This window comes from Ailuropoda melanoleuca, chromosome 7, assembly GCF_002007445.2.
Source record: "Ailuropoda melanoleuca isolate Jingjing chromosome 7, ASM200744v2, whole genome shotgun sequence".
In the NCBI taxonomy this organism is placed as follows: domain Eukaryota; kingdom Metazoa; phylum Chordata; class Mammalia; order Carnivora; family Ursidae; genus Ailuropoda; species Ailuropoda melanoleuca.
In genome coordinates this window covers 41,409,986-41,425,767 of record NC_048224.1, presented here as the reverse complement: position 1 = coordinate 41,425,767, position 15,782 = coordinate 41,409,986, and the positions used below count along the sequence as shown (strand labels likewise).

General features: G+C 55.0%; 1 protein-coding gene across 1 annotated transcript in view; it reads right to left on the bottom strand.

The window, feature by feature from the left end:
• Positions 1-15,782, bottom strand: part of COL27A1 (collagen type XXVII alpha 1 chain) — a 125,848-nt gene that overhangs the window by 48,417 nt on the left and 61,649 nt on the right. The window contains exons 16-23 of the mRNA XM_034664365.1: positions 13,784-13,837; positions 12,498-12,551; positions 11,832-11,885; positions 8,980-9,033; positions 8,763-8,816; positions 7,101-7,145; positions 5,787-5,840; positions 3,975-4,019 (exon numbers count right to left, since the gene is read on the bottom strand). Of these exons, the coding sequence (XP_034520256.1) occupies positions 3,975-4,019; positions 5,787-5,840; positions 7,101-7,145; positions 8,763-8,816; positions 8,980-9,033; positions 11,832-11,885; positions 12,498-12,551; positions 13,784-13,837 (414 nt within the window). The remainder of the gene's footprint in view (positions 1-3,974; positions 4,020-5,786; positions 5,841-7,100; positions 7,146-8,762; positions 8,817-8,979; positions 9,034-11,831; positions 11,886-12,497; positions 12,552-13,783; positions 13,838-15,782) is intronic.

Sequence of the window (15,782 nt, the reverse complement as noted above, 5' to 3'; positions counted from 1 at the left end):
TCTAGGCGGCTGCCGGCCTCGCTGGGCCCGAGGAGGCATGCACGCACGCACCCATGGGGGGAGGCCCAACGGTCTGAAGGAGCCACTCAGGAGAGCAGACAATTCCCTGTCCAGGCCCCACGCTCTTCCCTGCTACGGAAGATCGGAGCAGAGGGGAGTCTTGTGCAGTTTGGTGCAACAATGGCTTTGGGAGAACTCAGGGTTGCAGCCGAGAGTTCCCGGGAGATTCAGGAAAGACGGAGGGCAGAGTGGCTCTGTCCCATCTGATCTGCTCCCTGTCCCCCAACTGGGTCCAGAAAGGAATGAGACCTCGAAGCTGAGTGGACACAGGTCAGACCTGTCCAGCTAGAGGGAAAACACGGTGCCCATTTCCAAAGGGTTAGCTCTGTGGGTCTCAGAGACCGTTTTAAAGTGGCAGCTCAGGCCACGACCGAGTGTGTCTAGTGGTGTGGCCTGGGATTCAACTCTGTGGCTCCAAGGCCCATATACCTGTCCCTCCACCCCAGGGCCTCCACAGCGTGTGGCCCTGAGCAGGGCACAGATCCCCCTGCACCCCCGCACCACGCCATGCTGTGGAGGTCCTGGTTCCCTGGGTTCAGAGACACAGGGCTGAAGTCCGACGTGAGAGGGATGAGGTACAAGGCATGAGGTCCCCACTAGTAAGTCACAGACAATAACCAAGTATTTGACTTTTGCAACAACTCACTTTAAAAAAAACAATGAGAGCGTTTTCAGGGTGACAGCAATATTCATAACAACAGCTGGCACTTACTGAGAGCCAAGCCCTGCACCTGACACTTCTTCTGGCATCATCATTTAGACTTTAGGTTTGGAGACCCTGGGCAAGTCACAGAGCCTCTCCGAGCCTTACCATCAGCAGAGGGTGGCACTTTCGAGAAAGGTCTCTCCCTATCTCCTGGGGGTTGTTGTGAGTCTTGAAGATAATGCATGGCACATGTAGGCACTCAATAAATGTTAGCTCCCTCCCGTCCCGTTCTAATTAATTTTAAAAGGGCATAGGGTTAAGACAGAGGCCCGAGCACCCCACAAGGGAGCACTCAGACATTTAGAGGATGCCGAGCGACAGGAATAAAAACGGCTCTGTTAAAAGGCCCCTGCCTGACTGGCCCAGAGAAACAGAAATTTCATAGCTACTTTAAATTTATGAGTTGTTGGGTCCTGGAAGGCAGGCAGGTCATAAACCTCAAACAAGAAGCCAAACAGGATCCTAATGAATAAGGGCCATACAGTGAGTGCCCCATTTCCCCACCCCGGCCCCCAGGACACCCATGGGGCGCTGTCCCAGAAGATCCTGGCAGGCCCGTCCTGCGGGTGGAGATGAGGCTGACCGGGAAGCCAGCCCCGGAGGCCCAGGGCTTCCACCTGTGGGGTGGGGGGTGGAGAAGCAGCTCTGACCACTGCGGGCACAGCTGGCTCCTCTCAAGCCGGCACGAGGACACAGGACACGGGGGAGGAGGCAGCTCGGTCACCTACAACGGGCACTGCACAGGCAGGGTCTGAGTCCCCGATTTTGGGAAGGGGGCTTCCCTGGTCCTCCCGCTGTCTACAGATAAAGGGCTGTTGTCTGCTTATGTCTGCTCTTCTCCCTCCTTCCTTCCCTTCCCTCGTATGCCATTCTGCGTGGCACTGGGGGTGCAAGTCGGAATAAGAGAGCTGGGGGTCCTCTAGTGGAACAGGCATCTCAGGGGTAAGTGTTTGCATGCCCAGCCTCTCCCTGGATAGAGGGAGCTTCTTCCAGGCTAGGCCCAGGCCTGTGATCATGTCTGTGTCCCTAGCACCTAGGACAGGGCCTGCTGGCAAGCCCTCTGCACTCTCACTAGCCCTTACAAAACGGCAAGGGCTCAGGAGGCAAAGGATTTTCCAGTCCCTCCAGGGCAGATCTTGAGAATCCAGCAGCGCTGAGGGTTTTCAACCTTGGCTCTGACACTTATGTTGCTGTCTGGGAGATCTTGTCAAGTGCCCTAACTTCTCAGAGCCTTCCTTTCCTCATTCGTGAAATGGGGATACTAACTACCACCCTGGGGCTGCTGAGGGAAGGGCAGGCAGGTACCAGAGACTGGTACCTAACAGGAGCCAATCGGTGGAGCTGACACTGTCATCCTAGGGAGGACCCGCTGATGCTGCCGTGATTAAGAGAGGTCTGCCCCTTCCCACATGGGTAGGAAGCCAACGGACAGCTGGTGTGGCACCCCTGCGTGCCTGTTGTTAGCCACAGGGCTCAGGCTCTGCCTCACTGTTCGGACAGCCCTCTCTTTCCAGCTGTGGTCCCAGCGAGCCAGGCAGCTGACTGGGGGCTCCGCCGACCAGGCAGGCCTGCAGCTGCTCCGGACCAGCCATCCGCTCCTCCTGGCCCCAGCTTTGCTGCGACCTTATTCAGTCATCCTTGTTAATCAGATTGCCAACATGGGCTAGGATCCAGGGGTCCTCCACTGGGGTTTCTGGAAGGCCCCATGGGTGGAATTCAGGGGATCCCTGAACTTGAAGAGGAAAAAGAAAATCACAACTTTTATTTTCACTGACCTCGAACTGAAATTTAGCATTTCCCTCAAATCTGAGTGTAGGCAACAAACCCACGGCACCTGTTACTGTCCCAGATAGTTACATGTCACATTACAGTCATTGTCACAGAGATTTCAAAATATGTCACTAAGGCCTGTCACTGCTTCAAAAGTGAGGTCGTTATTAGACCTGCTGCTGGATGTCATCATTTAATGCATTAATAAAGAAGCTTATCTAAGAGTAGATCACATTTAACATACTTTCATAATTGTATTTCAATATAATGGATTCCCTTTGTAATCCTTCATTTTGCATGTTATGCATTTAAAAACTCTATTCTGAGAAGGGGTCCGTGGGCTTCGCCAGCCTGCCAAAGGGTCCAAGGCACTGAAAAGTTAGGACCTCAGGACAGAGCGCTTTGCAAGGACCCTTCGTGTCCCGATGTTCTAGAATTCTGAGGATCTATTTCCCGAGGGCCCTTACCATCAGCATAACTATGAAATTAAATTTGCTGATCGCATGGCCTTTTTTTTCCAATCAGGAAATATATCCAGGCCGTGACAGCCCTTCCAAACTCCCGGGCTTCCCACAGAATGCGCTCAAATGACACTGGAAAGGTTTCAAAAATCCAGTCCGCCCCCTGCTTTAATTCCTTTCTTCCCCCCAACAGATGTTGCAGGCCTGGTGAGGAAGCCCATCGTGCACGACTCTCACGCCATTGATGGTGTTTCTCAGCCGAGGCAGATTCTTCTGGGTCTCCAGGACGAGGCGGCCCCTTGCAGGGTTCAGGAGGCTTCTTTAAGGGAGGGGAGGAGATTGCTACCTTTCAACCTGACCTCCAAGCCCCAGGTTAAGCTTTCTGGCGGTGCCAGGCTGTCTGCACCCCCCCGCCCAGCACTCACAGCTGCTTCTCGGGAGCACCGAGGGCCCTGGGCCTCAATAATGTAGGTCGTGATTCTCAAACCTCCTTTTTCATGATGACTTGCAACCTCCTCTCCACTCCAGACCTCGGCCTGACTTCCCAACTAGCCAGAGCCACTGGTTTGAATTTCACTTTCGTTGTAGGTTAGGGTGGCCGGGACCAGGAGCCCCTGGGAGGTGGTTATGCTTTGGTCTTCAGCGGCCCTATCTGTAGATGGAGCACAGCTGGGGATTCTTGAAGGCTCTTCCAGATGTCATGTTCTGGGAACAAAGTCATGTCACCCCTTTGGGCAAATGCTCCAAAAACATCCACAGAGCCAGGCCCTGGGACTGTGATTCATGGCTTTCTCATTCAGTGACTTCTCCCCGACAGTCAGTGACCATCTCAATGAAAGGGGGAGACGAGCTAACCGACCCCAGGAGCTAGTGTGGGAATGAAAGGGGGATGCGTGTGGAGCGTTTTACCAAAGGGCCTGGCACACAGTAAGAGCTCGATAAAGAGTCCTCGTGTTCGGAGACCGGTATTGACTTACCTGCTCACCCACGGGCCCTGGCCGTCCAGGGTCGCCTGGCTCCCCCTGCAAAGAAAAGAGGAGGATCGCTTGGGATGGATGATGGGAGACTAGCCCCCCCTCCCCAGGGAACACCCCCAGGTAATCGGCCTTAGTCCCCACCAGAGAAGGAAAGGAACCTCAACTCCAGAGTCTGGCCTTGTAGATCTCCAACTAATGGCAGAAACGATGGGATACTTGGACAGAACCTCTGACCCCAGACTTGGCCCCAGCTGCCTGTGCCCTCTGAGTGGCCCTTGGCAGATGACTTGGTATCCTCTGGTCTGTATCTCATTTGGGCTGTTCATCAACACATTGCATTTTGTGGAGGTGGTAACTAAAGCTCAGAGAGGCAAGGAGACATGCTCAAGGCCACACAGCAAGCTAGAGGCAGGGCTAGAATTGGAACCCTGGTCTGACTCATTGAAATCCCCGTTCCTACTGGATCAGGCTGCCCATTGACAGAAAGAGCAAGGAACAGGGAGTCAGGGCACTTGGATCCTAGACCCTCGCCCACCAGAGCTCTGCCGCCAGCTCCCCACATGACTGGCGAGCCTTGTCTCTGCTCTGGGCTCAGCCTCCCCAGCTATAAATAAGGGAAATCAGACTCATTTGTCTCGTAGGCTATTTCCAGCTCTCATGCTTGGTGGCCTCTCGCAGAGCCTTGTCTGCCAGTTTTATCCCGTGCTGGGGTGGCTCCTACTTCTTAGGCAGCCGCGGCCGCCCTGGTCTCCCCACAGCATGAGCCGGAGAGAGGCGAGCGGCCCCGTGGGATAAATCCACCCAGACTATGTCACCGCGCCCACCACAGAAACCCAGCTGGTATCTGAGGGAGTGAGACCAAGACCTCAGGGGGCAGGACAAGGGCTAAACTAGCCAAAATAGCCAGGAGCTTGGCTCACAGACGGACGTGGCTCACCACAATCAGGGTCCGAGCCTCATCCTTCCCTCCAGTGCCTCCTCTAGACCTCACGCTCATGAGAACCAGAGGGGTCAGACAGACGCATGGGCCATGTCTGCTGAGCAGAGGGGGACGTGGATGTCCTGGGCTACCCTGGCTCTGCCCTCACCGTCGTGTGTCTGCCCAGCTGTAAACGTGGCCCAACACTCTCTGTCCAGGACAGTTTGGAAAATCCAACCCACAAGAGGAGTCCTTGGAAAGCCACTAAGCGAGGCTGCCCATGGGCCAAGGGTCATCACTTTTCTACCCAGGCCAGTTCTTTTTTGAAGTTAAAAAGAAAAAAAAAACTGTTACCAAATGTAAGATGTATTGACTACACATCATGGGGAAAAGCTAGAGGCCCACAGAAGAAAATGGAAATGTCCTCTACTCCCACCACCTGGAGAGAGCCCCCATCCACACTGCAGCCTCTGCTCTGAGCATGCAAGACCACGGGGCAACAGGCCCTCGCAATAAGCTCGTCCCTCCATCTGGAACCTGCTTCCTACTACGGCCACACCGCCACCTCCACACACACGGGTGTTCTCCCGTCTTGTAAACTCTTCCACTATACCATCTTTGGTGGCTGTATTGCATAGCATTACTTGAACTCTACCCCACTGTTGGGCATTGAGGTTCTGCTCATTTTTTCCTGTTACCAATGTTATGATAAATGGGGACCATTGACCCCCTTTCCACAACTGCCCCTGGGATTGGGGTTCTTCCTGGGGCCCTCATTTGCTGGCTCCCCCTTTCTTCTCTTCCCCAGTTGTTATACACACACACACACACACACACACACACACACACACACACACACACACCCAAGCCCAGTCACTTCCAGGCCCCCTCACCTTCATGCCATCCGGGCCGGGCCGGCCAGGAAACCCCTTCCTGCCAGGTTGGCCCTGCAACAGAGAGAGGTGAGTGAGGGGGGCTAGGCGGGGTGGGGGGGGGCCAGCATTGCTATGGTCCCAGCCCTGGCCCAGAGGAGGGCTGCAATGCCCCACGTGGGGGGGGGAAGGGATGCAGAGCCTGGAGGGCCCCAGGCTACCGGCCAGTCTGGAGATGCAGGAGTGGGGGGTGGGGGGGTCTCCAGCTGTGTGACCTCAGGGAATTCTCCCCTCCCAGGCCAGTCCTGTTCATAAACGGGGATGTTGAAACCTGCTATCAAGGAATGAGGAAGAGGAAGGAACTGGACAGAAGATACAAGGCCCAGAGGAAACAGAAGGTTTATGCCAGTGGTTTTCAAAGTGTGGCCTGGGGATCCCTGTGGTCCCTGGGGCCCTCTCAGGAGATTCATGACATCAGAACCAGGTTCACAATAACACTAAGACGTGGTTTTCCTGTGTCTCTCTCATTCTCATGAGTGTACGCGGAGTTTTCCAGAGGCTACATGACATGTGGTATCGTCAACAGATTGAATGCAGAAGCAGATGAGAGAATCCAGCTGACTTCTATTAAATCAGACATTAAAGAGATTTGCAAAAACGGTAAAAAAATGCCACTCTTTTCATTAGATTATTTTGCTTTGGAAAATATAGCTGGTTGGTTGTTTTGTGTTGTTTTGTTGTAAAACTATTATTTTGTGAACACGAAATGGGGTTATTATTACTTCAAATGAATTAACAAATTCATTTAAAAGTTTTCAGTTTTAATCACTAATATCCACAGAGGGAACCCACACAAAGAACAGCATTTTGGGTCCACAATCTTTTCTTTTTTTAAGAGGGTAAACAGGCCCCAAGACCAAAATATTTGTGCACTGCTGGTTTATGCCCTCCCTGGCGTGGGCCTTGTGGGAGCCGACTTGGAGCAGAGCAGTGGGGAGGGCTCAAGGTGAGGTTCTGGGCTGTGAGACACAGGGCTAAACCCCTTGTTCTTTGAGTCTGATGGCCGTGGGTGAAACAAGGACCAGCAATGGCGCTCTGGTGGAGAGTCAAGTGCATGGAAGCGGATGTAAAGCCAGCACGTGGCAGCTGGGCAAGCACAGCTGGTCAGTTTCCTGCCTCTTGTCTCTGTCCTTTGCGTCTGTTCTAGTCCCTTCTCTGGCTGGCCCAAGGCTCCTGCTGAGGACTTCTCTGCAAAGCGCCACCCGGGTGTTGCCTATGTGCACACAGCGGGCTCAGGAAGGACAAATCCCACCTCCCCAGGGCCATGGCACTCACCTCTAAGCCAGGGGCCCCAGGTGGCCCCATGTGTCCCTCATCTCCCTAGAGTTGGGAGACACAAGAGAGGAAAAAGGAGAAATTAATCCAGTGAGGGTCTCAGAGAACTTGACCTGTAAGGAGGCAAAGGGGTGGACAGAGGAGAGCCCTCCTGGACCAAGAGAAATGGTATGCCTGGTCCCCCCTCCCCTGGGCCCCCACCCAGGCCACACAGGGACTTCCACATGAAGTGGGCTCCCAGTGTCGTCTGAATGTGACAGGCCAGGGTGTGTGGCAGAGCTGGGCAGAAAGTCAAACCCCATCATACGCTGTGGGTATAGAACTGCGACTGCAGCTCAAAGATATGAGCTCTATTCTGAGCGCCACCATTGATTCAGTGGCAGACTTTAACCTCCTGGTGCCTCAGTTTCCCCATCTGTAAAATGGTGCCAAACGGAGAGGACCATCCTAAAGTATGACGACTAGCCTAAGCTGAGTTCCTAGAGGACAGTGATGAGGCCCCATCCACTTCTCTGTCACAGACATCATTCAGGATGGGTGTGCAGTGCCTCATGGATGTGTGGGGCAGTGGAGGTGGGGGTAAGGGGCGTGAGAGAGGGAAGAGATGGAGACTTGAACGAATGCAGGGGTGGATGAATGAATCAATGCAGATGTAAGCAAGTGGCAGGCTTTCGGGTGGTAATGTGGGTGTAGACAGAGGCACGTGGCTGGCGCCTTCCCTCCCTCCTCGCCCCTCCCTTTCCACTCTGGGCCCTCCCGCAGGCCAGGGCAGCCTCCAAAGTGGCCCCTCTGGCATGCCAGGCCTAACCCTGAGGCCCCCTCTGGGGCCACCCCCCAACCCAGTTTCCAGGAAAGCAGCCCCACGTGGCCACTGGCAGAGCCAGCGCTGGGACCCCGCCAGACCCAGAACCAGCCTGCAAAGGGATCCATGTTGGCTGGATGCCTGCCTGTGGTTGTGGTGAGTCCAGGCCTCCTGTGCCCTTAGCTGGGGCTGTCTGTGTGTCATGGGGGCCTTGGGATCTGAGCCTAGGGAGGTGGTGGGAGGCCTCAGGCATAGGCAAGATCCGGGGCCAGCCCGTGGGGTGCCCAACAGGCTCCCCCCCAGAGAACTTCTCAATCCCCCTCAGTGTGAATGAGGAAATACGCAAATCCCCACCCTGCCACTACCTAGCTCTTCGAGTCCTGTCCTTCCCGGGGATGCCCCCGGGCAGCCTCCAGGAGCACACAGTTAACAGCATAGGGTCTCGGTCATGGGCTTCGGGCTCAAGCAGACCTGGATTTGAATCCTGACCCAGCTGCCACTACCATGGGACCCATCACAGTGTCTTCACCCCAAGTCTCAGGGCCTCACCTTCTACTCTCCCACACCCACACCCCAGGAAACGGCTACGGGCAGGAGCAGTGGTCTCCAGAGAGAAAAGCCCTGGGTGGAGGATGCAGCGAGGGCAAAGAGTCACCTGCCAGACAGGCCAAGCCAGAGAAAGACCTTGGCAGGGTCACAGGGTAGGCCTGTAAAGGACGAGCTGGAGGGCCAGCCTGAGGCGGCCCGGGGAGTGGTGTCCTGGCTGAAGGGCCCTGGCCCCCAGCGGAGGCCTCTAGGACCCAGGATGGAGCAGGCAGGGCTGCAGGGGACAGGCAGGGGACAGGGCCAGACGATCTCACCTCGGGCCCCAGCTGCCCACGGGGTCCCGGCAGGCCTCGAGCTCCAGGCTTACCCTGGTGAGAAGGGAACAGAGAGAGGTCTCAGAGGCAGCATCTCCACGTCCATCAGAGGCTGGCAAGACCCCCAACAATTCCAAGCCAGGCAGCCAGCCCCAGAGGCCTGTGGCTTCCGCAGAGCAGGGAGCTTCGACCTCAGCGACCCTGGGCAGAGACTCACCTTCATGCCTTCTGGGCCATTGTCCCCAGGGGGGCCAATGTCTCCGGGGAATCCCTGAGGGGAAGCAGAGAGCAGGGGTCACCCATGAGTGAAGGGAAGTGCTAAGAGCGTCAGTCTTGGAGGGAGACCGACCCAGGTTTCTGTCTTTCCTGCGTGGGATGGGACCCCCAGGCAAGTCCGTTAACCAACTGGACCCTACAGTCCTTTGTTCTAGAACAGGGATCTCAGTAATAGCCCATACCTCTCAGAGAGTTGCTGAGAACATTAAATGAGATAATAAGAAAATACTTAACACAGGAACAAGCACACATACACAGAAGGTCATATAACCCAGAATTTCCCAAGTCCTGCTCCTGCAGCCGCCAGAGCCCCAAAGCCAGCCCTCTTCTGCTCTGAGAAATGGCAGCCTTTGAATGCAGTGACCCTGCAGAAATGACGCTGTTCTGGGTTTGCTACAACTCTGAAGGGCTTGCAAAACGCTGCTCTAATGCAGCTCAGCTCCTCCCCTCCGAAGCTGGAATGCCCCCTGCATCCTGGCCGGGTGTGTTGGACTCTGCCCCACACCACCACGCGGGGCTCACTGCTCCCTGACCAAGCCTGTTCCCGATCGCTGGCCGTGCAGTGGAGGCTTCTTCCTGACATAGTGCAGAACCGCCCCCCCCCTTTCCTCTTGACAACCTTGTGCTGCCCTGTAGGACCGCACAAAGCACAGGGAGTGGGAGTCCTTCTTTCCACAGTGGTCTTTGCACAATTTGGAGGTCCGTTTTCCCCACCCCAAAGGCCTGCCCATTGCTGTTCCTTCAGTGGCTTCTACTCTGGGGCCCAGGGCCCCTCAATCTTGCCACCTCTAGCTTCCACTGTTGGCAATCACTAGGATGCTGGTGCTTCTCTGGATGTGAACAGACCAGCAGAGGCCAGCACAGAGAACATCCCCTTCCTTGTTGTAGGTGTAATACCTCTGTTAATTCATCCTAGCACCGCATTCACTTTTAGGGCAGCCCCACTACTCCCTTAGTTTCCTGACAACTAGAAACCAAAATCTTCTTAAATGAATCCCTGAGTCCAAAATGCTTCCTCCCATGTTGCCTCCATAAGTGGCTTTTTTCCTTCCTCTCTGATCTTTTGGTGACTCTCCTTAAATTCCAGCTCAAACATCCTCTCACGCTTCTTACTAGCAAAGGCAAGAATGGGTCTGAATTTTGAGCTAACGCAGAAAGCCAAAGCTACCACATCTTTTTCTTCAAATCAAGAGGCTCAAAGTCCTGTTCTGCCACCAACGCACTGTGTGACCCCGGGCAGGTTCCTGAGCATCTCTGGGCCTTGGCTTGCTCATCTGCAAAATGGTGACGACAACATCACCTTACAGGGCTGTTTGGAGTCTTGAAGGGAATAATGCAAGCAAAGTGCTTAGTTCAGCACCTGGTAAGTGCTCATTAAAAATCCACATCCAAAAGGATGCGAGGCGGGAGCCACACCGCCCAGCCCCCCACACCGACCCCCACCCCGGGCATGGTCTCAGAAGGAGCAGAGACCCAGGAAGGCACTGACATGGTCTTCAGTTTCTGTCTTCTCTGGACACGGAGTTAGCCAATCCAAACAGATCACAAAGATGGGAGAGGCAGACCTGGCAGATCTGTCCAGGGACCCGGGAGAGAACCAAAGCAGAGCTTATCGCTACAGGAAGCAGTGACCCTAAGGAAGGCACTTCACTGTGCTGTGACTCAGTTTCCTTATCTGTAACACGGTGGCGTTATGACATCCCTCACACGGGAGTGGTGGCGTTTCAACACGTTCTCATCCCGAAGATACCACACAGCCTGCTAACACGAGGGGGGGCCCGATAATGTGAGGCAGCGTCGTTCCACCCTCAGTGGCCGGACTGCCTGGAAACCTGGACTGTTAGAAAAGTCTCCTTCCACAGCGGCCAGGGGAAGGAATCGAGGCCACGGAAGAGAGGCCAACTCCATTCGTCTAAAGATAGGACGGTGTCACGGCCAAAGTCAACACAGTGGGAAGTCAGAACTTGGAGCTTGCAGGAAACTATCCCTCATCTATCTGGGTGATACCAGCAGTGATCTTTGGAAGGGTCTGGAGAACCTGGCAGAGCGAGACTTTTGTCTCCGAGATCTTGTGGAAGACAGGGAGGTATATGTGTGTGTACACAATGGGGCCTAGACCCCCGGAGAGCCCGGGCGCTGAGAATCCCGGGCAGATGGCAGCCCCGTTCTTCAGAGATGGTCCCCCTTGGAGGGACGGCGGGGGGAGGGAGAGCTCAACCGGCTGCCTCATCCCTCGCGTGGGAGCTGTCAATGCTGCCCAGAGACAGCAGACCTGTGCTAAGTCTCGCGTGCATCAGAACCTCTCAGGCAAGTTGCGCTCCTTGCTAATCATCCTTCATGATTTCTCATTCTCCATTCAAACACCGGAATTTTCATGTTTGCCTCTTGCTCCCCATTCCTTGGAACCTTGAGCCCTGAACTTTTTCCAGGGGGAGTGTGGGTGTTTGGAAAAGCTCCAGGGCTCAGGCTAGAGAAACAGGAGCTCCTGCTAAGGGGGCAGGCCCAAGTGCAGAGGGCTTTCCTGATGTTTTTTCTGGAAACTATAAAGGTGACTACAAAGCGAGGGAGGGTCTCCGAGGCCAGCTTCTGTCCCACTGCCACTGAAAGCCACCAGGGACACAGAGGCAGACAAGGAAAGATCTCCGATCTCAGAATTTCTATTCTCGGCCTCATCTCTCGTTTGCTGCGTGGCCTCAGGTAGATACCCCCTCCTCCCAATCTCTGGATCTCGGTTTCCCAAGGACCACACCCAGTCCCGATTGTAGCCGGACTCAGAAATACGGCCTCACATACCTCGGGTCCAGGAGGCCCAGGAAACCCGAGGGATCCCTTGTCTCCAACTTTGCCCTGGGGAAGAGAAGAGATGACAGTGGAAGCAGGGGTAAGTGAGCGCCTACCTTCCATCGTCCTTTGCCTGGCTGTGGGTGGCTGGAAAAACTCAGAAGCATATGAATGAGATCTCCCTAGATAACTGGGAGCTACTGTTCCCACCCCCCTCCTACACTTACAGCCACGGGATCCTGGGGAAGACACTTCATCTTGGAGAAGCTCAGTTTCTCCATCTGTAAGATGGGAGGGATAATAATACTCTAGCCCTTGGGGTGGCTGGCAGGCTTCAAAGAAGTATGGGGTGGGAAGGAGCTGATATATCGTAACATTCAAGAAATACATGTTACTAATGCTACTGCTGTTTTCAAGGCTTTGGGAGCCCCAGATTTTGATTCTCCCCAGAACTCTGACAGTGACCGAGGCCTCTCTCTGACGCTGGGTAAGTTCCTGCCCCTCTGGGCCTCAGTGCCCTCCTCTGTAAAACGGATGACTCTCATTCCTGTCCTGCTCTGCGTGGCTCCCAGGCAGCCGCCGGAGGAAATGGGGTCCAGGATGTGACCGTGTCTTTGGCCACATTTCATGACTGGAGAGTATGAGGTTTGGGGGGGCGTGAGAGCAAAAGGTACTTACCAGAGGCCCTGGCTTCCCCCGTGCACCTGGGAACCCTGGCAATCCCTGGCTCCCCTGGAAAAGACCAAGAGCAGGCTGGGCTTAGTAAGGAACAGAAATGGCCAGGTAAACAGCTGCTTAGCCATCCTTGCCCGCCGGGGGCCTAGAGAACACCCGCCTTCGGGGCAGATGAGCTCCCCCCTCACTTTCCCTGCCTGCAGGTTTCAGCTGGGCAGCCCCGAGGGCTGGGCCTCAGGGATACAAAGGTGACACAGCAGGCCCTGTCCTCACCAAGTCATCCCGGAACCTGGGACCCTGGAGCGGGGGGGCCTCCCAGTGAGAAGTGCAGTGCCCTTTATGCCTGAGGAATTCTGGAGACTGGGGCCCAGCAGGGGAAGCAGCCAGGCCCGCATGGCTCGCAATGCATGGCTCGAATCTGGAGACACCGAGGCTGGGTCAGGACAGGCCGGCCAGGAGGGAGGGAAGAGGAAGAGGGAGAGCAAGCCAACATCTGGGCCTTGTTGACTGACTGGGCAAGGTCCAGATGTGGCCACATGGTGCCGGACACAGGCAAAGAGGAGCCGGCCTCGGCAAGCTGCCTCGGTTCATCCGTCAGTCAGTAAGGCTGGTTACTCACTCACTTACTCAAACATGTCCTAAATGTTCACTGTTCTGTGCAGGCCTCTGAGCCGAGCAATGCCAGGGCAGTCTGGGGCAATATCCTTAGGGAGCTGGCGGAGTACAAGTCCCCCTCAACCAGGTGCTGCCACAGATGACAGACAACAGGCTGCTCGGGGCCCACGGAGAGGGAAGTGGCCACTGTCCAAGCAGGTGGAGGAAGGAAATGGCATCTGAGCAGGGTTCTGAAGAGTGGGGCCGTGCAGAGGTTGAATGGAGGGCGTGCCAGGCCAGGCAGCAGTGTGAGGGGCAGAGGGCCCTTCGGTGGAGCACAGGGCTGTGAGGGCAAGGGACAGGAACTGGGTCCAAGGGGCTCGCTCACTGGGGTCCTGGGTGCTGGAGTGAGGAGCCAGGACTTCACTCTGGGAGCAGTAGGGAGCCATGGATGGTTTGTGAGCGCAGAGCTTTGTGGCAGAGAGGAAGACAGAGTGGGAGAGAGGGGGCAGGGGGCCTGACAATAAGTCAGGAGGCTGTTGTCAAGGCCAGGGAAGAGATGGTGGTGGGGGACTGAGACTGGAGAAGATAGGGTTATGTGGAAGGAAGCCATTCTGGAGGGGGGGTCCCGGCCCATGAGGGACCAGAGAAGAGCAGGGCGGGGACGGGGCAGGGGGAGAATTCACTGCAATTACCTTGTCTCCTTGGAATCCAGTATCTCCTGACACACCTGGAACCCCTTGTTCACCCTAAATGCACATCAGCAAAGAACGTTACAATGGAGACCACGGTGGGTTCCGGAAGCCTTCCCATTTCCAGACCCACCGGCAAGGTGCAGCTTGGCTGAGGCTGTTCCCATAGTGGACCTGACCAGCAGCAGTCTTGTGAGAGTAAAGGGCAGGCCCCGGGGAAGCTTGGCTGGGGAAGGCAGGTCCTGGGGGGCATGGAGCCGGCCTCGCTGCACACCTGCTTGGGGTTGCTCAGGTAGCTGGAAATGCCACTGACAGAAGCCACGTTGCCTGGCCTTTCCTGGACAGCTCACACTTGCACATCAAAGGAACTGTTTCTAGATCCTTCAACGTCTTCATCATCAGCTTCAGGTCACACGTGGGCAGGTGCAGCCTGTACAGTGCTCTTCCCCCCATCACGGAGGGTTCTGATCGTTCGCATCTGTTGCTTGGCATTTTTCACCACCACGCTGGGAGCTGTCCCTTCTTTCTGTGGGAGTCTCTATGCCGGCCATCAGCTTGGGGCCACTTCTAATTAGCTGCCTGTAATCAGCTATAGCAGCATGAGAAACCAGCTCGCCTGGCTGGCTAAGACTATGTGCAAACAGCGAGTAAACAGGTCTCGAGTTAGTTCCAAGTGTTTCTTTCCTAAGGTGACACAGATTCTGGCTGTCAGGGGTCTCTTCTGGTCCCTCCCTATTTTCAGCCACATCCTGGTAAACGAGCTGTCGGAGAACCCCACGGAAAGACGGTTCTTCTTCCAGCTGGAGTCACATCACGCAGCCCTCGTCATCTCCAGCTTGCCATGTAGGACATACCCAATGGCACCCTGGCCCCAGCATTCCAAAAACATTCACAGCCCCAGGAGCAGTCAGAAGGATGGGGAGGAGACCCAGGGAGAATGGAGGCTCTTAGGGAACCCACACTGTGCAGCTAAGGCCATGAGCCGGCAAAAAAAACTTCCTTGGTAAAACAAAAGCCAAAATTAAAATAGCTAAATAAATAAATAAATAGCTTGAAAACAAAACAAAACAAAACAAAACAAAAACTTCCTTTGGTTTTTCCAACCTGGAAAACCCTGTACAATATCCCAAAGGTTTGGGAGCCAAGATAGTTTTTGGCGTGTTTGTTTTTTTTTTTTTTTTTCGGGGTGTGTGTGTGTGTTTAATGTCCAAAGGAGGAGCAAAGGAGCTTTAAAAAAAAAAAAAGTTTAAAAAGTCACCTAAGAAATCAGGACAACGGATTTGGGCTGGAGCAGGAGTCTTGGTTCCAGAACGCTCCTCCACGCAGGAAGACGGAGCCAAGTGGTTGTAAGTGGGACCGCGGCCAGGCCGGGTCATGGAAAATCTGGGATTCTAGGCAGGACCAGAGAACATGAAGGGATGGCTCACCCCAGGGGAGTGCCGGGGTGGGGGCAGAGGGGCCCATCACAACCTCACTCTCCGCAACATTAACACCCCTCCCCAGCTAAAGGGGCAGAAAAGAAAGTCCTTTTTCTTTTCTTCTTCTTTTTTCCAACCCCAAAGACTTATTTGATTTTCTTCAAAACTATGGGCAGGAAAACAATTTCCTCCACTTCTTTTTTTTTTTTTTCCAGAGCTTTCACATCTCGAAATGAGCCAGGCACCAGCAGTCAGCAAGCCAGCCGAGTTCCATGTAACACACGTTTATTTCCATGTTCCTGAAGGACCAGTGAGCGGGAGCCCAGCTCTGCAGAGGGGCCTATAAAAAACTCAATGCCTACACCCCTCCCACCCCCCACTTCCTTTCTCCCTTGTACATGACTTCAGCATTTCCAGAGCGCTGATGTCTCAAACCCCAGAGCAAACAGGTAGCTGTGGGGGCGAGCCCCCGCCTCAGACAGAAAGCCCCCCCATCTCTAGGGGAAGGCCACAGAAGAGGGGGCTTAGCAGCCCGAGGGGCAGGGCCAGAGGCAGAGCAGGGGAGCCCCGGCGGGGGTGGGGGG